General features: G+C 37.0%; 1 protein-coding gene across 5 annotated transcripts in view; it reads right to left on the bottom strand.

The window, feature by feature from the left end:
- MINDY3 (MINDY lysine 48 deubiquitinase 3) overlaps nt 1-27462 on the bottom strand; it is a 95655-nt gene that overhangs the window by 26410 nt on the left and 41783 nt on the right. For 4 of the 5 annotated variants that reach the window (XM_019460681.2, XM_019460678.2, XM_019460683.2 and 1 more), the window contains 2 exons: nt 25137-25217; nt 5591-5663 (listed from right to left, as the gene is read on the bottom strand). In XM_019460681.2, coding sequence (XP_019316226.2) covers nt 5591-5663; nt 25137-25217 — 154 coding nt within the window. The remainder of the gene's footprint in view (nt 1-5590; nt 5664-25136; nt 25218-27462) is intronic. The other variant, XM_019460679.2, reaches the window with a different exon arrangement.

The following is a 27462-nucleotide window of genomic DNA, read 5'->3' as shown; positions in this document are numbered from 1 at the left end:
AAATCCCAAATGCATTACACTGTTGGGCATCAACAAGAAAATCAATATATGCATTATGGAAGTTCCAGAGGGAAGAGGGGGGAAAGAAATGAAAACTTCCCAATTCTGGAGAAAGAGATAGCCATTCAGGTAACATGAAGGTCTAAGATCCAAAGACATCTTCACTAAGACATATTATTGTAATCAAACTCACTAAATTCAAAGACAGAGAATTTTGAAAGCAGCAACAGAAAAAAAAAAAAAAAAAAGACTCCTCTCACACAATGGAATCTCAAGCCTATCAGCAGGTTTCTCAGCAGAAACCTTACAGGTCAAGAGAGTTTGGGATGCTACATTCAAAGTGCTCAAAAGAAAAAACTGTTAAAGAATACTTTACCCAGCAAAACTGTCATTCACAAAGGAGACAGAGATAAACATATTCCCAGACAAACAAAAGCTGAGGAATTTATCACCATGAGCCTGCCCTATAAGAAATACTGTTTTTTTTTCAAGCTGAAATGAAAGGATGCTGAATTAGTAACATGAGAACATAAATAAGTATAAAATTCATTGGTAAATGTGAATATACAGTGAAATTCAGAATCCTCTATTGGAAGTGTAATAGAGATTTGTTTATGTCCAACACCTCAAGGAACTAGAAAGAAAAAAATAAATGAAGCCCCAAATTAATGGAAGGGAAAAAAAGAACAAGGATCAGAGTGGAAATAAATGAAATAGAAATGAAACAGAAAAGGTGAATGAAACTAAGAGCTGATTTTTTGAAAAGAGAATTGAGAAACCTTTAATAAGACACATCAAGGAAAAAAAAAGGACTCGAATAAAATCAGAATAGAAGATGTGACATCTGATACCACAATCATAGAAATACAAATGATCAGAGGAGACTACTATTAACATTTATATACTAAACAACTGGACAACTGGGCAAGAAAAAATGGATAAATTGCTACAAACATACAACAGATCAACTGTGAGTAAAGAGACTGAATCAGTAATCAAAAATCCGGTCAACAGACACAAGTCCAGGACCCGATAGCTTCACTGTGAGTTCTAAATATGTTGAAAGAATACATACCAATTCTTCTCAAACTCTTCCAGAAGCAGAAGAGGCAGGAATACTCCCTAACTCCTTTCATGAAGCCAGGATTATCCTGATATCCAAACTAGACAAAAATGGCACAAGAAAGGAAAATTGCAGGCCAATATCCCTGATTAACACAGATGCAAAAATCTTCAACAAAATATTAGCAAATATTAAACAATACATAAAAGGTACCACATACAACCATCAAGTGGGGTTTATTCCAAGGATGAAAGGATAATTTAAAATACACGAATCAACCAATATGACATACCATATTAACAGAATGCAAGATAAAAAATCATATGATCATCTCAAGAGACACCAAAAAAGCCCCTGACAAAAATGAACATCCATTCATGATTAAAACTCTCCACATAGTGGATATAAACGGAACTACCTCAACATAATAAAGGCCATGTTTTGTTTTGTTTTGTTTTTTTGTTTTTTAACATTTATTTATTTTTGAGACAGAGAGAGACAGAGCATGAACAGGGGAGGGGCAGAGAGAGAGGGAGACACAGAATCCAAAACAGGCTCCAGGCTCTGAGCGGTCAGCACAGAGCCCGACGCGGGGCTCAAACCCATGGACCGTGAGATCATGACCTGAGCCGAAGTCGGACGCCCAACCGACCAAGCCACCCAGGCGCCCCAATAAAGGCCATGTTTGACTAGCCCACAGCTATTATCACACTTAACAGTGAAAAGCTGAAACCTCTTCCTTTAAGATCAGACAAGACAAGGATATCTACCCTTGCCACTTTCATTCAACACAGTATGAGAAATCCCAGCCAAGCAATTAGGCAAGAGAAAAAAAGGGCATCCAAATTGGGAAGGATGAACTAAACCTGTCACTGTCTACAGAGGACTGACACTATATATTAAAAAAAAAAAAACCACAAAAAAACCCCTAAACACTCCACTAAAAAAGTGGTTAAACAAATTCAGTGAGGTTGCAGAATATAAAAACCTGTTGTACGTCTGTACACTTATAATGAACTATCAGAAAGAGAAATTAAGAAAATAATTCCATGTACTATTATGTAAAAAGAATAAAATAGGCATAAATTTAATAAGGAGGTGAAAGAGCTGTAACTGAAAACTGGAACACATTAATGAAACTGAAAACACAAATAAAAAGAAGGCTATTCTGTGTTTATGGACTGGAAGAATTAATATTGTTAAAATGTCTACACTACCCAAAGCAATCTACAGATTCAATGCAATCCCTATCAAAATACCAATGGCATAGTACACAGAACTAGAATCAACAATTCTAAAATTTCTGCGGAAACACAAAGATCCCAAATACTCAAAGAAATCTTGAGAAAGAAGAAAGCTGGACACATCACACTTCCTGACTGTAAAGTACATTACAAAGTTATAGTAATCAAAACAGTATGATATTGGCATAAAAAAAGACACATAATTCAATGGAACAGAGACCTGAAACTATAAACGGTCAATTCATAACAAAGGAATCAAGACATACAAGGAGGAAAGGACAGCCTCTTCTATGAATGGTATTGGGAAATGTGGAAAGCTACATGCAAAAGAATAGAACTGGACCACTATCTTATACCATACATAAAAATTTAACCCATTTAATACTAGAATATAATATCAGGTTTTCTAATAAAAGTTTTATGTTTTCTAAGTGGTAAGCTTCAAGACACGTCTTGGCTATGACTTTCTGAATTTAACCCCAAAGGAAAGGCAACAAAATCAAATGTACATAAAACTAAAAAGCTACACAGTGAATGAAATAATCAACGAAATGAAAAGTCAACCTACCAAATAGGAGAAAATATTTGCAAATGATGTATCTGATAAGGGGTTATTATCCAAAATACATAAAGAACTCATACAACTCAACAGCAAAAAACCCACGCAATATTTTTAAAATATGGGTAGAGGATCTGGATAGACATTTCTCTAAAGTGGATATAAAGATGGCCAACAGGTACATGAAAGGTACCACTAGTCATCAGGGAAATGCAAATCAAAACTACCATGAGATATTACTTCACACTTTTTGAATGGCTATTATCAAAAAGACAAGAAATAACAAGTGTTGGCAAGGATGTAGAGAAAAGGGAACATTTATGCACTGTTGGTGGGAATGACAGATGACATTATCATATTTATATTATACATATATGATATAAATATATTAACATAAATGTAAAACCCTAAAAACTCCATTAAACCACTGCTAGAACTAATCAATTATTTCAGTAAATTTGCAGGATACAAAATCAACATACTAACATCAGTTGCATTTCTATACATCAATGGACTACCTGAAAGAAAAATTAAGAAAGCAATCCCACTTACAACAGCAATGAAAACAATGAAATACTTAGAAATAAGTTTAACCACAGAGATGTAAGACTTATACACCAAAAACTGAGACACTGATGAGAGACTGAAGACTAACAAATAATGGAAAGATACCCTATATACTTGGATTGGCAGAGTATCGTGAAAATGTCCATAGTATCCAAAGCAATCTATAGGTTTCATGCAATCCTTATCAACATTCCAATGGAATTTTTCACAGACGGAAAAATTATTTTGGAACCACAGAAGACCCCACGTAGCCAAAGCAATCCTGGGAAAGAGAAATAAAGCTGGAGGCATCATGCCACTCGATTTCAACCTGCATTACACAGCTATAATAATCAAAGGAGTACGGCTCTGGCATAAAAACAGGCACATAGACCAGTTTAACAGAATGGAGAGCCCAGATGTGAACCCATGCACATATGGTTGACTAATTTTTCACAAGGGTGCCAGAAACATACAGTGAAGAAAGGATAGTCTCTTCAATAGATGGTTTTGGAAAAACTGGATAGCCACATGAAATGGATATGAAATGAAACCAGATCCCTTACACCACACAAAATTAACTTGAAATGGATCAGAGACTTAAATGTAAGATCTGAAACTGTAAAACTCATATAAGAAAACATAGGAAAAAAGATCCTCATCACTGGTCTTGCCAGTGATTTCTTGGGTAAGACACCAAAACACAAGCAATAAAAACTAAAACAAGTGGGGCTATATTAAATTAAAAAGCCTCTGCAGAGCAAAGCAATAAACTGAAAAGGCAACCTATAGAACAGGAGAAGATCTTGGCAAACCATCTATCTGATAAGGGGCTAATACCCACAACATTAAGAATTCAAGGAATTTAATAGCAAAAAAGAAAATAACCCAACTAAAAATGGGCCATGGGTCTGAATAGACATTGTTCTAAAGACAACATACAAACAGACAACAGGCATATGAAAAGATGTTCAATATTACTAACCATAAGGACAGTGAAATTCAAAACTACAATGAGGTATCATCTCACACTTGTTAAGATGGCTTTTATCAAAGAGATGAGATAAATGTTGGTGAGTATGTGGAGAGAACAGTACCTCTATACACTGTTGGTGAAAATATAAAACAGTAACCCATTAAAAAATAGTATGGAGTTCCTTAAAAAATTAAAACCGGAACTACCATATGATCCAGCAATCCTACTGGTAGGTATTCTCTGAAGGCAGCGAAATCAGTAATTTGAGGAGATATCTGCACAACCCGAGTCACTGCAGCATTATTCACAATAGCCAAGATATGGAAACAACCTAAGTGTCCATAGATGGATAAAGAAGATGTGGTTTATATATGCATAAACAATGGAATATTGATTAGCCATGACAACGGAGGAAATCCTACCTTCTATAATAATATGGGTGGACCTTGACGGCATTATACTAAGTGAAGTAAACGAGACAGATAAAAGACAAATGCCGCACAAAGATCGATTCGTGAAACAGTAGAATGGTGGTTACAGGGGCTGGGCAGGGTAGATTAATTGGGGAGATGTTTAAGAAGTTACTTGCAACTAGTAGATAAATGAGTTCGGGAGAGCTAATGCAAAGCATAGTGATTATAGTACAAAATTCTATACTATGCTACAAGACTAGATCTTAATTGTTCTCACCAAATTATAACTATGTGACATGACAGAGGTGTAAGTTAATGGTACTGTAGTAATCATTTTGTAATATATAAATTATAAAAGCAACACTTGGTATACCTTAAACTTACAGAATATTATTTGTCAATTTTATTTCAATTTTTAAAAAACACTCTGGAAGACTTACTTAATATTAGTTTGAATAATAAAGGAATACCTTTTCAAAAACCTTGTTCAGAAGGTGGTATTTTCCCGTTTAACACTGACAGAGGTCAAGATTCAAGTAACCATAACTTTGTTACCCCCAAGAAACCTGCAAACCTTCTATTATGCTATGTGAGGATTTGACAATCACTTCAGTATCCTTATTTGTTCCCATTTTGACACTTCCCCTTTAAAATTTTCAAGAAATGCAACCTACATTTCCTTCAACAATCTAAAAACACTTTTGGATAAAACTCAGGTATTAATATATTTCAAATATGTAAAGAGATAAAACACAGCGTCGGTGTTAATAAAATAATAAAATCTTTTACCTTCTGGATCATAGGTTTGAAAAACTCTCCTGGCTTGTTCTGAAGGTGCCTCAGGAGCAACTAAAGCCATGTCCTGAAAAGACAGAAAGCACGCTATCAACCAGCTACAATATCATGACCTTAAAAATAAACAGGACAAATACAAGGCTAGGGTGAGGACACAGGACATCGGGAGTCAGAAGACTTGGGAGTTCTAGTTCTATCAGATGTGTGTGACTAGGTAAGTCACAAACTCTCTGGGCCTTCACTGTACATTTGAAATTTGAAAAACAGGACAAGTACTTCAGCCATAGGGAATCGTTGTGATCGTGACACTGAAGCTTTATATAAAAGCTCTTGAAAAGTTTAGTATTACAGAGATGAGTCATTACTATAAAATAGAATCTGCAAAAAGCAATGATCTACACATCTTTGTTCAAATAAAAATAAACAGAACTTAAAATATACTCTAGTTTTCAAATACTTAAAAATTAAATCAAGATCTAGGATAGCAAACAATTACATAGAAATGCATTTGAAATTTATTAGTTTAGTAAGCATTTTACATCAATACCTGGCCACAGATCAACAATCAAGTTTTGCATGTCCAGGATTTTAATTTTTCTTAACTCAAAGGAAACATCTAGAAGGCAGATTTCTTTTTCCCATAAAACGAATTCTCTATCATATCTAATTTCTTTACATAGTAAGCCATATTACAATTTATCAAAAATAACCACAAAATTGAGTGTTATCTTGGACCCTTCACAAAACTTTACTCCATATCAACTGTTAGAAAATTCTACTTGACTGACAGAAATGTAGAATCTGGGCCCCAGTTGTCCTCTATTCATAGTGTTGGTCTGAGCCTCTGTCTATAATTGTGTTCACTGACCCAAACCTCCTCAGGGAACAAGTTTCTAACTACCTCATTTTACCTTCTTGAATCCTCTTTAAGAAGTTATGGGATATACAATTTGAAATGCTGTTCCTCTTTGGAAACACATTTTTGTAAGAAATGTACTAATTATCTGTTGTCCTAATCACTCCCCACCCCTGCCCCTTCACCCCAAAGATGAAGGAACAAAGTGTAAGAATCAATTAGAGTAGTTCTTATGAGACTAGGTGCCTCAGTTTATATGGGAACATAAGTCAAATGGGAATGGGAATTAAAACAATTACACATTTTTCAGGTATTAAAGTAAAAAAAAAATGCTATTTTATAACACAGTCAAATTTGTTCTTTCCCACTTACTAGCCCTTTGCCTGCAGTTTCAATACTACTTTGCAGATGATCTGCATGTCAAGTCGCATGTTTTCATCTGGCCTAACTTTCAATCCTTTCTGATTTCATGATCCAGTCCTTCATTGCTGGATACTTGGATAGTGTCTAATCTTTCACTATGAGAAACAGTGCTCTACCGAACAAAGCAGCACATGTAATTTCACACATGTGCAGTTTCATCTGTAGGAGACAGCACGGAGTAGGATTGCTGGGTCAGAGGAAGAATGCACTTGTAATTCTGGTTGATACTGACAGACTCTTGTGTTATGTTTATTTAGCCTATTCAGAACATTAGTTCTTAAAAACGCTTTCCTTTTTATAATATATCACCGGTAAAGCCTTAGAACTATAATTAACTTTGTACTGAAGCTAGGATCCCAGTGTCAGCTCTCAGATTTAGGGAGCAATTACTAACACTGGGGCTATTATTATTATTCCCTAGCTGCTTTTATCACATCCAAACCATAAGTGTAAAAGTCGCTGCATGTATTTCACTGTAAGCTTTAGTTTCCTTAACTATTTTTTTAAGTCTATTTTTTTTCTTTTTAAAATTTTTTTAAATTTCATTTTCTTAATTTACATCCACATTTTTTAGCATATAGTGCAACAATGATTTCAGGGATTAAGATTCCTTAATGCCCCTTACCCATTTATCCCATCCCCCCTCCCACAACCCCTCCAGTAACCCTGTTTGTTCTCCATATTTAAGAGTCTCTTATGTTTTGTCCCCCCGTTTTTATTTTTGCTTCCCTTCCCTTGTGTTCATCTGTTCTGTGTCTTGAAGTCCTCATATGAGTGAAGTCATGATATTTGTCTTTCTCTAATTTTGCTTAGCATAATACCCTCCAGTTCCACCCACACAGTTGCAAATGGCAAGATTTCATTCTTTTGGATTAATACTCCATTGTATATATATACCACATCTTCTTTATCCATTCATCCATCGATGGACATTTGGGTTTTTCCCATACTTTGGCTATTGTTGATAGTGATGCTATAAACATCGGGGTGCATGTGTCCCTTCAAAACAGCATCCCTGTATCCCTTGGATAAATACCTAATAGTGTAATTGCTGGGTCATAGGGTAGTTCTATTTTTAATTTTTTGAGGAACCTCCATACTGTTTTCCAGAGTGGCTGCACCAGCTTGAATTCCCACCAACAATGCAAAAGAGATCTCTTTCTCTGCATTCTCACCAACATCTGTTGTTGCCTGAGTTGTTAATGTTAGCCATTCTGACAGGTGTGAGGTGGTATCTCATTGTGGTTTTGATTTGTATTTCCCGGATGATGAGTGATGTGGAGCATTTTTTCAAGTGTCTGTTAACCATCTGGATGTCTTCTTTGGAGAAATGTCTATTCATGTCTTTTGCCCATTTTTTCACTGGATTATTTGTTTTCTGGGTGTTGAGTTTGAGAAGTTCTTTATAGATTTGGATACTAACCCTTTATCTGATATGTCATCTGCAAATATCTTCTCCCATTCTGTCGGATGCCTTTTAATTTTGCTGTTTCCTTTGCTGTGCAGAAGCTTTTTATTTTGACGAGGCCCCATTAGTTCATTTTTGCTTTTGTTTCCCTTGCCTCTGGAGACGTGCTGAGTAAGAAGTTGCTGCGGCCAAGATCAGAGAGGTTTTTGCTTGCTTTCTCCTGGAGGATTTTGATAGTTTCCTGTCTTACATTGAGGTCTTTCATCCATTTTGAGATTATTTTTGTGTATGGTGTAAGACAGTGGTCCACATTCATTCTTCTGCATGTCACCGTCCAGTTTTCCCAGCACCACTTGCTGAAGAGACTGCCTTTATTCCATTGGATATTCTTTCCTGCTTTGTCAAAGATCAGTTGGCCACATGTTTGTAGGTCCACTTCTGGGTTCTCTATTCTGTTCCATTAATCTGAGTGTCTCTTTTTGTGCCATGCTTAACTATTTCTAACCCTTCTTTTCTTTTTCAATTCTTCCCTTTGGAACGGCTGCTGGGATCCGGGGATTCATCACTGAAATTCTGGCTAAGGAGAAAGTACAGCTCCAGATGAGATTTTATCCAAACATAAACTTGTACGGGCCCAAGATGAGGATACAGTCCTTAAGTTTCTCTTAACCACCTGCTGCATTTCAACCTTTGTTACTAGTAAGTGATGAGGAAAAACTTAAAACGAGGGTTAAAACAGGACTTTGGATTTTCTAAATATAAGTATGATCTAAACAGAGGGAAAGGAAATACTGTTTTTCTTGGTCAATAAATAAACTTTTTAGGGAAGAGGTGGCAGAGAATACATCTGAAGCATTATTTTAATACTCTTAATAAGTGAAGTTTTGGGAAATTACTACTGTTTAGTTATACTAATAAGGAAGATTCTGGTTTCAGCCACAGACAAAAGTTCACATCCAATCCTCTGCATTCAAGGTATCAGAAAATGCAGAAGTATAAAAGAATTAGAAGCGAACCACCTGATACCTTATCTCTAAGTTCCAAGCGCTACAAATGAAAAATATACTATGCTAATGTCAAAAAGATTTAAAACAGGCTTAATCAAAAGCGTGCTGCCTTATCTCTTGCCTTTGGTTATGAACATACAAACCACGTAGGCTTCAGAAAACGTATTATTCTTGTTTGAATAGGCTATATATGCTGGCCTGATACAGAAGATCATCTGAAGCTTGGGCACAACTCCCAGCGTCCTCTGGTTTAACAAATGTTCACTTAGAACAGGGGCTGGTGGTATACTTTTTCTCTAATGGGCCAGGGAGTACATATTCCAGGTCTTGCAGGCCATGTGATCTCAGCAGCAAGACAGCACAGTCAATACATAAACAAATGAGCATGGATATGTTCCAGTAAGTATTTTACAAAAATAGCTCATGGCTTGATTTGCCCTGTGGGCCAGTTTGCTAACCCATGATGTATTATTTCCTCAAATGCACCGACACTTATTAAATACGCCTTCTTTCCAACACATCTGGGGGTATAAAGAAGTCTTAGTACCTTAATGGGTTTCATAAAGAAGATAATTCTGGCTCTCATCTGAAAGAGAAAAGAGGGTAGGGAACCCTTGCTGGGAGGAATTAAGAGCCATGGCTGGGGGACTAGAACTGTGAGAAGAGCAGTAGTCAGCAAGGGAAGTCAGCTGTGGTGGAAGAACGAACATCAGGAGTTAGGAGGTGATGGTTACGTCTCCCGGCAGAGCACATGGCGTTCCCACAATGCTTAGCACACATGGAACACTTAGTGCTGCGAACAGGCCAGCGGAAGCCGGACGCGGGCACTAGACGAGACAGGGTTGCAGAGCCTACGAGATGAGGCACTGGAACGGATGACAGGCGGTAACTTCAAACATGTCACAGGAGAGGAAGGCAAAAAAGGAATTTAGACTGTTCACTGTTTGAAGTTTCTAAGTTGAACCAAGTAGCTCAAAACCCTGTATGTGAGCAAACAGCCCATGTGTCAACCACCTAAACACAAATTCTTTTTCTCCTCCCAAAACACGGCCCAGTGGCACAGGCTATGATATACTAATAGTGATACACTAATAGCTAATTTGCTAAACTCCTTAGAAATTAATTGTTCTTAATCATACCACTCATTTTAAGATGTGTTTATGCCAAAGGGAGAAGAGAAAAAGGAAAAGAAAAGAAAGGCCAAAGCAAAAAAAAGTGAATTCTAATGAAAACATTCCAAATGTTTTCATCCACAAATCAAAGCCAGTATGGTCTTCTAAACTGATTCCTGGCTTGCTTATTTTGAGTATTTACAATGATTTTTAGATTATTATAGAAAGCCATCTCTTAGTTAACACGTGCTTAAATTTACAGAATGTTTAAATGTTTATAGATGAAACCTGGAAAAGTTACAAAACCACCTATTCCCATTCAAGTGTTTCATGCTGAACTCTCTTTAACTTTCTAATTTGGTTTAAAATGACAAATTCCAACACTAATTTTAACCAATTTCTTTAACTTAAATACATTTGAACAAGGTTCTAGTTTAAACATCTGTAACAGAATGATCCAGGTCGTAAATTTGGTAATATATTAATGTCAAATGTATTTCATATTTGCATAGCAAGTTTGGCAAATGAAGAATTCTATTCAACTGAGGAAGACTCCTTTACCATCTTAAGGCAAAATATTTTAGCGAGAGATACAACTGATGTGTTTTTCTCACTGAACATAAAGGATAAAGTAAAATGGAACCCCGATGTAATAAATAACTGTGTAAGTATGAGGAATAATAAGAGAACATTACCCTTCAGATTTCCATTTCCAAGACTTAATATAGCAATAGCTTTTAGATTACATATTTAGTATATTCTTTGCATATAACTATCCACACCTCCATAATGTTTTGAACACTGTCCAGCCTGTTAAATGGTAAAGAAAGAGGTAGTCTGTACATTTAAGGTGACCACCTAGTGGGAGGGAGAAAAATGTGCTACTATATGCTTATTTTGGTGAACAGTATTAAAACTGTCTTAAGAAAATTACACTGCAAAACAAAATTCAAACATACACCCCCCCCGCCAGAAAACCAATGAGTTACAAATAGATTCCAATGATGTAATTCCAAGTTATCCAAATCAGCAGGTATACCTGTAGACATTTTTTCCTTCACCCCTAAATGCATTAAGTAGGACAAAATACCGAGTTGTACTGCATCTGAAACTCTTTTAGGTACCCCTCATTGGGAAAAGATAGAAAACCTAACAGTCAAATATTTAAATACTGTTTTAGTTATTTAAACTCTGATTTACCATCAAAATTATTTTTACTCTAAAAGTAGTTCTCCATATTGGTCAAATATAATTGGATGCTTTTATCAGAGCAGAGGAATTTTAGAACAATTTCTATTTAGCCAATTTACTGGGCAACTGGGATTGCTACACAATATAGCTTTTAAAATGATCTGTCCTCAACCAACTTGCCTTAATTGGCAAAGTGCTATTGAAGAGAAGGGGGGAAAAAGGCAAGCTGTTAAGGGACTATCTAATATCCTATAGTCATGAAACAAATATCTCTTTTCACGTAGTTCTGCCTACACTGTTACTATAATTATTTGGTGTTCACCATAAACCTTTTAAAATGTAACATTAGCTATCCTTCTAAACAGCCAGTGAAATATAAGGCAGGCCTATGTTCAGTTCATTGGCTAGGTGTAAGTAGCTCATTACTGAAAAGGTCTTTAAAGTTTATTCATTATGGCTTTCATCATTATCAAGAGCAATCTCTTGTCATAAGTAATCAAAGAACTTCTGAGAGTTTTACCTAACTTCAGGAATGATCACACATATAAAGTACAATTTAGCTCCCAGACAACATTTTATAGTGCTATGAAGATCCCTTCAAAAGAAAAAAAAGTTAACTGGTATAGAACATACCTTTAAGCTGTAAGTAATGTTTGCTTTAAAATCACTTTATGTTTCATATGCACTCTTAAACTCATTATACTTCTGAAAATATTTGGGGGTTACTATGAAACATTTTATATCAATTACCAAATGCTATTAAATACGTAACAGTTTTCAGTGCCAATGTTAGAAACAATTCAGGTAATGCCACGTCAACTGAAAGTAGCTAGGACAGTGGTCTTTTTTCTTTACTCTTCCATTATTTCCCCCCAAATATGCAAAAGCCCTTGGCTATCTCCACAGCAGCCCACGGCTGTGCAGCACTGATTTGTGCTGCACTGGCAGCGAAGTCAGGGAAGGAAACATAAGAAAAGCCCTTCAAGGCTCCTTCTCCAAAAAAACCCAAACAAACTTTAAATGTGCAAGTTGAAATAAGGCAGTAGGAGGAAGTCTCCAATAGGTATCATCATCGTCGTTACTATTATTAACACCAGTCGAGGGGCTTCTTTTTCTCCCTTTCATCGTAACTATACAGCTCATCTTAAAAATCCTTCCAACCTTTCTCAATTGGTTTCTGCCGGAGAATTCACCTCTAAGACCTAAGGCATCTACTCTGTGCAACCAGAATCATGTTCAGTGTTCTGTTGCTTATGTGAAGAACTGCGCAGAGAAGAGCTGTTAGCCTTTTAATTACTGATTTTCATTACGAAAACAGCTAACATAAGCCATTACTCTCTAGGCACATGATACCTCCATAATTCAAGAAAAGTGACTCCCTAACTTATTTAAATGGTTGAAGTTAATATTCACTGATCAGCTGGATAAAAATCAAATACGTTGTTAAAAAGTTCCTCCTGATTTCTAAGTAAAGACTCTATATCAATTGAATCAATTTAAACTGCTAAATCACCTGGACACAAGAGTAACTGATTTATGGTGGTAGAAGGGGTTGTTCTCACACTCTTGCCCCTCCGGGCCTTGTAAGAGGATTATTTATCACTGCCTGTGGCTAGAGGACACAAAGTACCTCTCTGGTAGGGGTCTACTTCCTACCCTCACGGACATGAGGTTTGGCCAGAGAAATGAAAGCAGAAGTGACATCACGCTAGCTCCCAGAAGAAGCTTTAAGCGCCACCTGCGTTTTTGCCAGGTGTCTCTCTGTTCTCCCTCTGCCAAGAGAAGTGCACAATCCTATGGGCTGCTCCTTCAGTCCAGATCTTAGAATGAAGAAGGCACATGGAACGCACCTGCAGCCAACATGTAAAAGTGAGAAAGAAATGAGCTTTTGTGTGTGTTTGGGGAGAAGGGGTATGGTGGGAGTGGTGTACCCAGAATATGCAAATACAGGGTGCACGGTCTGGAGAGGATTTAAATGTAACAAAACGGACGCCGTCGTAATGCTTTTTATCACCAACACATGCAGGCAAATTTGAACAATTCCAGTGGCAGACAATCCCTCCTATCTGGGGTAGACTGCACTCCTCGAATACTGAATAAATCACTTAAATTGCAGGGTCTTTGCTTCAGAGAGCTGGCATGAGGAATTAAAACCTAATATTCCACCCAGGGTTTCACTTTGCTTGTGCCCCATGTGTATTCGCTTTTCCTATTCATAGGTGGCTACCTTTTCCTCTCGTCTTTCCCTTCGTGTTTACCCACTAACAATTTTGATAATATGAACTGTATAAAGGGGTCGCAGTACTCAAAGTTCTAATATTCAGTTTTATCACAACTTTAGAGAAACATTCTTATTCTTCATTATGAAAGTTGTTCTACTTCCATGAACATGCCTTACATTCATGCCTTGGGTATTCAGGTTAAGCCTTTCATATCAAGATAAGCATGCAAACATAGTATACCAAAGACGGTGTGGAAATAAATGATTATTCCAGCCGGTCCTGTATCTGATGCCAGCCTTTACTTCCTTCTTAATCTTCCAGCACAACTAGTCTGGTTCGGCCATCCTGAACCCATTACTATTCCCCAAATATAGCATGGACTGTCGTCACCTCCCTCATCTCTTGTGTTTCTGCTTCATCTTTTCTCCAAACCTAGAACATAGCCCTCATTTCATATTAAGTCAAAAACTTATGTCCTTTAATTCATGTATCATATCCTCTGTACCTCTCCCCTCTTCCAGTCTCTATTCCACTCTTGTATAATTATTTGCTTTTTGTATACCTAAGGGACAGAAGTCGTTAAAAGCTAAGGAGTCAGAAGATTTGAGTTTGAATCCTGGCTTTGGTGCTCACTAGCATTTAACTTTGGAGTTGTTATTTTTCACTGGCCCCAGACTATAAAATGTTGACGAAAAATGGTACTTACCTCACAGGGGTGAACTGAGGATTACACGAATGCATGTAAGACGGTTAGCGTAATACCTGGCACAGGCAATGCTCAGTAAATGTAAAGAGAAAACTACTACAATGCGTTCTTTATTAATCTTTGCATTTCAACAGTACTTAGTGCAATATAGGTAATGTAGCTATATTGGGTCCCATGGGAAAACAGATCTCAGGTAGTATCAGTGATCACAAGAAGGTAGAAAGCTGGAAGAAATTACAGGAGCAACAAGGGAGAAAGAGAAACAGGAGTCCCAACACTGAAGATTTCAAGCCTGGACCATGAATAATGAGCAGGATTTTAATCACATTCTAGGCAGAGGGTAACATAAATAAAAGAAACATAAACAAAATCATAAACTTGTTAACACCATCATACATAAATACATGATATAAGACCTTTTGCTCCATTCTATCAACTCTATTTATTATAATTATTTTCATCAATTATAAACAAACACCTAGAGGTGTATCAATGCTGATTCTAATTAAAACCCATAAACTTTGGGGCGCATGGGTGGCTCAGTCGGTTGAGTGTCTGACTTTGGCTCAGGTCATGATCTCCCGGTTCGTGAGTGTGAGCCCTGCATTGGGCTCTGTGCTGACAGCTCGGAGCCTGGAGCCTGCTTTGGATTCTGTGTCTCCCTCTCTCTCTATCCCCCTGTCCCCTGCTGCTCGCGCTCTGTCTCTCTCTCTCTCTCAAAAATAAACATTAAAAAAAATTAAAAAAACAAAACAAAACATAGACTTAACTGATGACCAAACTCCTTTAGGCCTTTCTATCAATGATATTTTATCTTATTTGGACAATTATTTGGGTTCTACTGTAATAAAAAAATTATTAGAAACTAATTGAAAAGGAAAGAGGGACTGCTTTCAGTCAGCAAGTTAACATGACTGAGATAAAAAGGAAATTCCTAAAAATTATAAAAACCAGACACAGGAACAGCTGCATAAGGGCATTCAGAGTAGTAGGAAAGAGAACATAAGAGCAATTTAATTGTCAGTTTTAGGAGGTAAAAATATTTATAATGCATTTTCAAAGAGTTCTGAAAAAAATCAGGTACAAAACAAAAGCTTTATCATGATGGCACAATCGCTGGCATAACCCTACAGATTAGCTGATGAGGGCTAGCTCCAAAGCGTGTTAAGCAGCCAGGAAACAGTTTGTGGTTAAAGATACATAGTTTTTCAATAATTCACAAAAATAAAAATTAATTTATGTAGACTTCTACCCAAACTTTCCAAGTTGTTGAAATAACAGATGCTATTCTTATGTTTGAAGATAGATGTCAAAAGTCACATGACAAGTTATGACCTTAACTATTAAAATAAGTAGGTCTTAAATCCATTTTCTTTCTGCAGTAGAGAAGGCAGGGCATTGAAACCTAAGCACAAATTCACAAAGTTACTTAAGATAAATGGATAGGGTGGGGTGCCTCGCTGGCATGTGACTTGATCTCTGGTTTTTGTTTTTTCTGTTTTTTTTGTTTTGAGTTTCAGTCCCACACTGGGTGGAGATTACTTAAAAATCTTAAAAAGCAAAAAAAAACCAAAAAAACAAAAACGGATACATTGATGGGATGACAAAACTGCTTAAATATATGTAACAAAACCCCAACTATAACATTTTATGTGTTACAGAATGCCCAACTGTGAATTAACTGCATTCCAAGTTCCAGGACTTTGACTCAACAATGAAAGATACACAGAGGTGAATTTCTTTATAACGAAGTCTATAAAGTGTTGTTTTACTATTTTCCCTTAAAATTATGTTTCTTACATGTAGAGAAATGTATTATTGGTGAAGTAGAGCTGTCCAATTTTTAAATACCTAAAACAAGAAATCTAACACTCAACTGTAGTAGTTTTCCTAATGTTACACCAAAGAACAAACACACAAAAGGAGCTAACTCTATAAAAAGAATTCTGAACAGTCTCCCAGTAACAGATACTACAGTAAGAGCAGTCAGCTCATGGAGGAACAGTTACATGTTTTGTTTCTCCTTCGCATTAAATTCAGTTTCTTTATATATTCTGAGCTGAAACAGTAATGTGTTTTCATGTGTTCTTACTAAAAGGAAAACTGCTTTATCACAGGAAAGGTCAAAGGTGATACTCTGCACATACAAAGAGACCTTTTTATAACCACAAAAGAGGACAGAAAGGGATGTAAAACTCATCTCTCCAACTTCAAAAGAAAGTATGAAATGGATTACCAAGGCAATTAGTCACTGATCTTCCAAAGATGAAACTAGATGTTATAGGTGGGTTCCAGCTACTTTTATATTGAACCAGCAGCTCTCATCCCACACCGAGGTTGAAATGCACAATAAAAACAAAAGAGACAAACTTATTTTGTCTACTATTTTATACACATAATTTTAATAAAATTAAAAGTATCGTATTTTCAAATGTAAAACCCTTGCTTTCAAATTTGCTCTGAAAACTAACTTCATAATTGCAATTCAAGAGGAAATTACGAAAATGACCCCAAAAATTTAATCTTAAAGCCAAAATATAAAAAAGAAAAAGCATCAAAGGGAAAAACGATGGTTGGAGAGAAGGAAAAGATGGGAGGAGAAATGCTCAAATACTGTGTCAGGTAGTATTTGGGCATTTAAATTATATGTTTCAGAATGAAAAGAACTGACTCCTAAAAGACGATTTAACATATTATAAAACAAATGTTACATAGCCTTGTTTTAATAATAAGAGCTCTTTTTTTAAAAAATTGAATATAGGTTCTAAATTCTTGAAGCATGTGCAAAGTCTTTTCTTTTACCTGTTCAGTAAGTTTGCAAGTTTTAAGCTTATCAAAAGTACCATGGCACTAGAATTAAAAAACAAACAAAAAAGTACACTGGTATGATGATTTTTAACATATTATCCATACCTACAAGGCCTGCTTCCTCACAATGTACAGAAAATTTTATTCTGTTATGGCTCAGATGACTTGTTTGGAGAATTCTCCACCCTACTTAATGGAAATTAAGTTTCCTTCTTTGAAGAAGTCCCTTTACCTACTGCATTTAGCTCACCCACATCCCTTTTTCCCAGGGTTCTGTGGGACTCCTGCTGCTTGATGACTAGGTTCCTGTAAGATCCCTGCAGTCAGGCTATGTGCTCCTCCCTCTTAGTATAAAACTCCCACTTACACAGAATCGCTTCCAGTTATGTTTTGCAACCACATTCTCTAAGATACATCAAATAATACAATATCATTTTTGTTGTTTCACAGACATAGATAAGAAAGGTCACTTTTTCTATGTCAGATGGAAGAGTACGATGACTTACAAAACGTGGGAGATAAATTTAAAAACTTAAATGATATTAAAAAGATAGCTATAATCAATCTGAAGTTTTAACAACCTGCTCATAAAAGTCAATTATTAAATTTATTTTTTCCATTGATTTTTAAATAAAATTGAATGGTGAAAAATCTCTTCCAATCCCACAAAATGTGTTGAATGAATCTCTCCACGGGTCAGGAAAAGGGCTCCGATAAAATTAAAAAAAAGTTAAATTCTGGGCCACTGGATATCTCAAATACGAAGGGATAACTTTATTAAGTAAATGGTTTGGCACTCAAATTTATAATGACAAATTGTACACCTCTTTTAAAATAAATTAATATATGTAAGAGTCCTAAAAGTAACCTATTCATCTCAAAAGGAAAAACCAACACAGACAGTTAAGAAGTTATCTCACTGAACAGGAACAATTTTCTCACTCATCCTCAAACTATGAACATAAATTTTAAATATGATAGAGGATATGTGACAATGCTTATTTGTAAATACTCATCAAAGCTGTTTTTATTCACTAATCTGGAGAAAGAATCTGCGTAGGTGTGTGTATTTAAGTTGATCAGCTAGGAGAGCAGAAGCAAGTTCTTCTGTTTTAGTCTCCATATAGTTAATGCATACACTAACTGTTATTTCTTGGTTTACAAGCTTACGGGTATGTTGAATTCTTATGATCAAAGACAACTTAGCATTCCTACATCCCCATCTCCCTCCGTCTTCAAATCCCAACACAGCTGTATCACAATTTTTGGTGAGACAGATCTTCAGTGTTTTCTGCATGCAATCATTTGTTCAACAAAAGTTTACTGAGCACCAACACTGTGTCTGGCCCTGTTCTAGGCACTGGAAAACAGCAGGAGATAAAACAGACAAAATTCCTGCCTTCAGAGAGCTTACTAGTGAGAAAGATAGATAATATATAAAACCAACAAGTAAAATATATAGTATGTGCCTAAAACCAGCATATATTAAGAACTCTTGCAATTCAATGAAAAGACCAACAACCCAATTCAAAAACAGGCAAAGGACTTGAACAGACATTTCTCCAAAGAATATATACAAAAGGCCAAAAAGTCTATTTAAAAAAAAGATCAACATTATTAGTCACTAATTAGGGAAATGCAAATCAAAGTCACAATGACTACTCGACACTCACTAGGACGGTTATAATAATAATAAAGAGGAAAATAACGTGTGTTGGCAAAGACGTACAAGAACTTGGAACCTCGTACGCTGCTGGCTGGGATGCAAAATGGTGTAGCTGCTGTGGAAACAGGCAGTTTCCCAAAATGCTAACCAGAGAATTACAATATGATCCAGTCATTCCGGTTCTAGGTATTTACCAAACAGAACTGAAAACAGGGATTCAAACAAGTTCCTGTAGAGGAACCTTCACTGCAGCATCATCCACGAGAGTCAAAGTCTGTTGTCTGCAGAGAACAGAGTGTCATTTAGCCACGGGATGGAAGCGGTGAGGATACAGGCTACAAGGAGGTTGCACCTCAAAAACATTACACTCAGTGGGACGATCCCCAACACAAGGCCACATGTATGATTCCATCTACACGAAATATCCCGTATAGGTAAATTCTCAGCGACTGAAAGCAAATGGGTGGCTCCTGGGGCTCTGGAGAGAACGAATGGGAGTCCATGCTTAATGGATATGCCATTTTATCTTAGAGCAATGGAAATGTTTTGGACCTAGTTATAGGCAGTGGTTGTACAATGCTCTGAAAGTACTGAAAGCCGCTAAATTGTTCACGTGAGAAGGGTTACTTATGTTGTATGAATTTCACCTCAATTAAAGTGGATCTATATCTAGGTGTGAGAGACAGGATGTCACTGAAAAGGCGGGAAGAGCAAGGGGCAGAGAGCCAGGGCAGGCCTTCCTAAGGAGACGACATGTGAATACCGACCTGGAGGAAGAAGAGAATCCTTCACACAGGCAGCTGAGGCGAAGGCAACAGCAAATGCAAAGGGCTCGCTGCATCTCGGAGCCACAGCAAAGCTCGGTGAGCAGGCCAAGCACGACAGGAGGGGAGCAGTAGGAAATGCGATTAGAGGGGCAACAGGGAATCAGCTGAGGTGAGGCGGGGCCGCTAAGTTATTCTAAGGACTTTGGCCTTTACGCTGAGCACAGGGGAGCCTATGTAGGGTTTTGAGCACAAGCGTAACATGAAGTAACTTACATTTTAACAGGGTCATTTTAGTTGCTGAACTGAGAAGATCCTACAGCTCCTCGAAGGGCAACGACAGAGTCATCAGTTAGGAAGCTACTGCCAACGATCTAGGAGAGAGATTTCTCCAATTTGTCTTTCAGTTCCTTATTCGTCCTTCAAATATTCTTTTCTCACAGCCTCCAGAGTTTCATGGATATAGTAACTTCTTTGACAGTTTTTGGTTTTTTGAAAAATTTTTTTTGATCCCTACACTGTCCTACACCAACTCCATTCTTTTTTTTTTTCTTCTTCTTTAACTTATCTTGAGTTCCTTTCTCCCTATTGCTCTGATTTCTGTTTTCCATGTAAGCATTTCAAGCACTGTCCATGTGGGCAGGACTTGTAAACCTCACTGTGGGGTTATCTGGCCGGGCCGTCTCACTGAGATACCGCAAACTGCAGTATCCGTCTTTCCTCTTGACTGGGTCAACTGGCCCAACAAAAAATAAATTGCTTTAACCACGAGTGGGTGCATTCAACAATGCAAAGCTGCTGCGCTCTTTCTGAGGCTCTAAGATTGATCACTAAAAACACTCATCTCATTAGCTTTCTCCACCCTTCGTCTATCCAATCCAATCTGTCACCAAGCCTGTCAGTTTAACTCAGGAATGGCTCTCTCAAATTTATGCACCTCCATCCATGGCTACCGTCATGACCCTGGCCAAACCACATTCCCTGCTTACTGGAAATACCACAGACGTCCTCCCTACCCACTCCCTAGGTTATGTCTCTTTTCCACAGTTAGCCACAGTCATCTTTCCAAGATGCAAATTTAATCCTGTTTCTTTCCTTCCTACCCCGCCCCCCCACAACTATTCCCACCACCTACTTTTAACAAGTCTAGTGGTTGTCATTACTCTTTGAACGGTCTTCCTAAGTCAAAGACCTGCTTTTGCAGCCTCATCCTAGCCCTTGCCCCTCAAATTCTCCGTGCTCCCGCTCTTCTTCTTCAGTTGGTTCCCACCATAGTCTTGTACTCCGACTATCTCCTGTCCAGGGAAAGCTCTTTTCTCCTCTTCCCGAGGTCTAATCTTACTAAGGCCTCAGAGTGCTCATCTGAGAGACACATCAGTTCTTTAAGGAAACGTTCCTAATTTCCAATACTAAGATAAATTCTTACAGCTTTATATACCTGTGCTTTGTCAGCCCTCATCATAGTTGTAACTGTTCTAATTTATTAAGTGTGATTCTTTGATTAATGCCCCCCCCCATTAGAATGTACACCTCTGGAAGAACAGGAGCACATCTATTTTTGCTCACCACTGTTTGCAGCACCTGGCACAACGCTGGGCACATACTATATGCCCAGTAAATATCTGACCAATGAGTACACACACGAATGATGACTGCTGCAACTCTTACTACCTCTGGTGTGTCACCTCAAGAATTATACTGCTTTTCAAAGGCATTTTCAAATGCTAAATTACAGATTACTTTGAAGATTGTGACCTTAAAACACACTTTTTTACTTAATCATAATCAGCACAAAGAAGCCAGCATGTGAAATACACATTCATACAATCCTATGAGTTTTACGGAAAAAGACACCAACACTTACATTAAGCTGCTGTTACAGGCCATAGAACATAAAGTGAATGACTCCCCCCCAAAACAAACCGAAACTCAAAAATAAATAACAAACCCTAAATTACTTTTTGAGTAACAAAAACAAAGCTAAAATTACCTGTTCAAATATAGAAATATCTAAGAAAGAATGATCAAATCATAGATCTTATAAAAACAGAATTTACAGTATTTTCTAGATGGCAAATACTATATAGAAATATTTATTTCTATATAAATATTACTGTATTTAAAAATTTATTTTATTTTTTAAATTTTTTATAACGTTTGTTTTTGGGAGACAGAGAGAAACAGACCACGAGAGCGGGAGGGGCAGAGAGAGAGGGAGACATGGAATCCGAAGCAGGCTCCAGGCTCTGAGCCTGACAGCTGTCAGTGGGGCTCGAACCCATGAACCGTGAGATCATGACCTGAGCTGAAGTCGCTGCTTAACCAACTGAGCCACCCAGGCGCCCCTAAAAAATGTTTTTAAACTGGATCTAATAAGTGTAATCAAGTATTAGTGGCCTCATTTCCTACTTCTGTAATCTTCCAGCTTTTATTTCAAAGGGAAAAATTCTTTACTTGCAACTCTTTTAAAAAAAAAACAAACATGTTCAAGCAACCTAAGTTCAGTTGTTTTAAAATACACCGAAAAGTAGGGGCGCCTGGGTGGCTCAGTCGGTTAGGGTGCTACTTCTGGCTTAGGCCATAATCTCCTGGTTCCGTGGGTTTGAGCCCCAGGTCAGGCTCTGTACTGACAGCTCAGAGCCTGGAGCCTGCTTTTATTCTGTATCTCCCTCTCTCTGCTCTTCCCCTGCTTGCGCTCTCTTTCTCTCAGAAATGAATAAATGTTAAAAAATTTTTTTCTTAAACACAGTGAAAAGGAATTACCCATACTTTTAAGAAGCTTCAGAATGAGTCATGAAAAAGTATTTTTAGAAGATATAAATATCACTGGAACAAGTGTGGAAAATTCATGCAAAGGCTTTATTCACTGAACTAATGAATCCCCTGCACCACGTGCCAGACTATATATCAGATCCAAAGATACAAAGGTAGGTATCAAAAGAATTAGTATAAAATTCAAGACTTCTAAAGGAGAAGGTGATTTTTAAGACCTATTATAGCTGAAGAACCTAAAATCTTACTATAAAATTCTCTCCAATCACTTCATGCGGGTGTGCATTCTCCTGTCAGGATTATGAGTAGCTTCCGGGGATGCAAATAAATGAAGACAGATTCCAACACCTTGTCTGACTCAGGAGGTGTACACAGAGCTTGTTTTGCCAGGCCTACAACTGATGTGGCAGGGCTTTCTGTTTCTCTCTATCCTCAAGTCTCTATCTAACTCGACATTTTGTGGCACGTGGCTGAGGCCTACGAGTAAGATGACTGAGAAAGCCCCTGCCCACAAGGGCTCACTGCTGACCACGGAAGACACAGAAACAGGCTTGGGAAGCAAGAACTGTGCACTGCCTGATATGAGCAATTGCACAATGGACCAAACACTATGGGATAATAGAAAATACCAAGCAGATGGGTAAGAAGTGTATGTTTCATAGAAATGTAGGTATCATTCACTTTCAGGACTCTTGTCAACAGACCTAACATTTAGATGCTTAAATACAAAATGCCTGCATATTTATGTAGCTCGGTTGACATTATTCCTTCTATTTTACCTCCTGTAAAATCTCTTCTGTTGACAACAAAAATCACTTCTTGAATATCAAACATAAAATTTAAGATTTAAAATATTTTCATCTCATTATCTTTTAGATCTGAAACTTTTACTGTTTCATAGGATTTATCACTTTTCCTATGCTAAAAAACAGAGCTGGAGATAAAAATAATAATTGGCTTGAAAATACATTTTTGCAAGTAAATTGGAACTGATTTTCTATTCTGGAAATTCAGAACACTTTACACAAAAATTAGTCAAATGGTGAAATCCTCCCTCTGGAATTAAAAGTTGTTCAGTTTCTGTCATTTACATTGTGCTTGTAACTTCTTCTCTACTTTAGGAGGGAAATAAACAGAAAAAGCTCTCAGACTCAATGTAACCTGTCAGTACTTTTAATCCTGTAGTTCTATAAAAGCCTGTACTTTTAGTTGTATTTCATAGCTTTTTCTGTTTAAGAAAAGTTAAGTATGGATCTTGCTCTAAATCCATTATCTAGATTTTGGCAGCACATTAAAAGTAATACTGTAATAAGGGGCACCTGGGCGGCTCAGTTGGTTGAGCGTCCAACTTCGGCTCAAGTCATGATCTTGCAGTTCATGAGTTCAAGCCCCGCACAGGGCTCTGTGCTGATAGCTCAGAGCCTGGAGCCTGCTTTGGATTCTGTGTCTCCCTCTCTCTCTGCACTACCCCTCCCTGCCTCATTTGTGCTCTCTCTCTCTCTCTCAAAAGTAAATAAACATAGAAAAACTTTTAAAAAAAAGTAATACAGTAATAAATGAGGAAACAGAATCCACAAAACTAAGTTTTTGGTACAATTTATACAATTCGTCTTCTTTCAGACACAAATAAAATTACACTAACAAGTACAACCTAAAAAAGTATATGGGGGTAATCAGGAAAGTCCACTAGAAATAAGAAACCTCAAAATACACAATTATATATTTTCTCCCTTTCCAACATCAGCAACTGCATCTAGGCACCCCCGTGTTTAAGGAATACAGAATAATGAAAATGGCAGTGATGATGGCAACCGCCAATATTTCCTGGGCACCTAACTTGCTCTAGGTGCTGCTAAATATCTTATATTTAAGCCTGATGACAATTCTAAGAGTTAGGTATTATCAGAAATCACTATTTTAAAGACATGGGAAAAAGAGGCTGAATGACGTTCAGAAGTGGCAAGGCTGGGATTCAAATGAAGTCTGACTCCAAAGCTCTTAACCACTCCACTGTGGACATAGAAATACTATAGTTAAAGGCTGAGATTTAGAAACAGGTTTAAGAATTTTAAAATAAACATATTCAAATACATTTAATCTATTCCAATATTGTAACCCCGTATATATTAAAATTATAGGAAATATAACATCTTAAAAGAGAATTTCTATACCACTGAACTATTCATGTATTTAATAATGTTTTCCTAGATGTTGTAACTTAAAATTATTTTATATTACGTAAATTAGATTCTTATCCTCTTTACAAAAGAGCAACCTAAAACTTTTAAATTCAGTTACTTTCACCATAACAGAGTGATTTCTGGAAAATATCAAAAGCCAAAGCTCTCAAGTCACAAAAGGTAAAGAAATTATAATTAAATCATGACAGATTTTACTGAAATAATTGCAAAACTAGAGCAGTGTAACAATATTTTCTTCAGTATCATTTTTTTAGATTTTGGAATAGTCCCCCTGTTAGTGGGAATACACTGAAGTTTGCACAAAGATCCAAACTAAATATGGACTTATATTACTTGTTTGCCTGATGTCATACTTAAAAAAAAAAAAAAAAAAAAAAAAAAAAAAAATCCTGCTATAAGCATACCTTGGCAAAAAATACGGTGAGGTGAGTTTCACTGCCAACAATCCAAATAGGGAATTTTGGAGATTTCAAGTAAGAACCAACCTAGAACAAATGTAGCAAAATAAACAAACAAATGAAAATCTGACAGTGCCTGTTGAATATTTGCCTATGAATATCTGAAGCAAATGGAAAAATGTGCTGTGCCAGAATGCCTTACCCATAAAGGTCAAATGCTGAGTGTAAAAAAATCAATATTATAAATACTGTCAGGGCTAAGTTTATATTGCATCTTTACCATCAGGATAACAATAATACACTTTTAACACAGGTAAAAAAAAAAAATAGTTTAGTACTAAGAATCATTCTCAGGTTTTACTAAAGTTGCTAGACAGAATGACCACTTTAAGAATATCAGCTTGATTGTCAAACCCTACAACTATAAACTTGATAATTACTTTATCAGGGGAACAACTGTAAATTAACAAATATATTTATGAATAAATAAAGGGGAAAAACCTTAAGTACATCCTGTCTTCAAAGAATGTAGGGCAATATAATAATCCCTCTAAAGCAAAATATATACTCCAAAATATTTAAGAATATGAAAGAACCCTGTCACTCTTTATGGTTGGAAGTTCACTCCTGTCACTCTGCATGGTTGGAAGTTCAAAGTTTTAAAACATGAAGTCTCCTTAAGATGTACAAAAAGTTATAGCCTACCTTCTAGGTTATATATTTAATCTATAAAAACTTTAGTATCTGAAATTTGAGAGTATCATTTCTGTGGGTGATGGAGAAAGTTTAAAATTCAACAAAAAACAGACTTGGGAAATCGCATCATGTTCACGTCGATCAATTCTATACCCCTATGAGGACAGAGACTACAACTTAAAAACAACCTTACCATTCAAATTTGCTGAATTTTCTTTTCTCACACAGACTGCCCGGAATGGGGGACATTCCGAGCAGCTACTTGCAGCAGTCAGGGCAATTCTTCCCTCATCAGTCAACAGGGTACCCTGCTTTCAACCACCACTACAGTCCTTTGGCATTTATGTTCATCATGGGGAAGTAGGGGAGAGGGACTCTTTTGTATTCACGGATAGAAACACCGGTATGTCTGTCCTTTGATGGGCAGGGTGGGCTGGATGTGCTGATGGCAATGGTGAACCAGGAGAGCAGGAAGGGTGATGATTTGGGGGTAAAAGAGAATAAGGGCAAAGGACAAAGACAAAGGAGAAGCTCTAATCACAGGTTCAGAGTAGACGGAATTTTAGAGGTGCTCAGTGCAAGTCCTTCAATTTTACATCAAGAAACAGGAAGTATCCAGGATCCGCGCCTTGTCTGAATTCAAACAGTTAACAGAGCTGGAATTAAAACTCAGGATTTCTGACTCCTAATATGGTAGCTTTCCCTTACATCACGCTACCTCTTGGGGTGAGAAGTATAGACATTAGTTAATTTCTATTTTAGAAAATGAGTATGTGTGTGTGTGTATTTAAATAAGGTAGAAGTAAAAAAGTGAGGATTATATACAGTAGAATCAAAAGGTAAACAAATGAACTCATTAAGTGTTTCATAATAATATAAATAAGTAAAGAGTGCATAAATAGTGCAGCCACTTTGGAAAAAGAGTCTGACAGTTCCTCAACAAGCATATAATTACTGTACGACAAGCAATTTCATTCCTGGGTACACATCCAAGAGAGACAAAAACACGTTCACAAAAAACTTATACGGAATGTTCTTAGCAGAGTTATTCATAGTAGCACAAAAGCAGGAACAACCCGAACGCCCACCAGCTGATGAACAGATAAACACAATTGATATATAAATACAATAGAATATTTGGTCATAAAAAGGAACAAAGTGCTAGTAGGTAAAACAAGAATCAACACTGAAAACACTGTGCCAAGTCAAAGAAGCCAGACACTAAAGGCCACCTATTGAAGGATTCCATTGAGATGAACTGTCCAGAACAGGCAAAACCACAGAGAGGTAGAGCTGCCAGGGGCTGGGGAGGATTGGGGAAGCGACCGCTAGTGGGGTTAGAAGATCTTGTCAGAGGAAGAAAAACATTCTGAAATTCAGTAAATGGTGACAGGTGCATGACCTTCTGAACTGCACACTTTAAAATGGTGAGTTTTATGGTATTTGAGTTTATCTATTTAAAAAAAGGGGGGGGGCACAGACCAAAGCAGAGTCACCCTCTGCACTGTGTGCATATGTACCGACACGGTTTCATCTGTGTTAATGAACACATATGATCAAAATGACATGAAAATGTTAATTTCTAAAGAGCAATTTGCTATGATGGTAAAGCACAGGGAAATGTTTAGATGCACAA

The sequence above is a fragment of the Panthera pardus genome, unplaced genomic scaffold, assembly GCF_024362965.1.
Source record: "Panthera pardus isolate Hobbes unplaced genomic scaffold, ASM2436296v1 HiC_scaffold_6, whole genome shotgun sequence".
Classification (NCBI taxonomy): Eukaryota; Metazoa; Chordata; class Mammalia; order Carnivora; family Felidae; genus Panthera; species Panthera pardus.
Note: the sequence above shows the minus strand (reverse complement) of the source record. Positions and strands in the feature narration are given on the sequence as shown.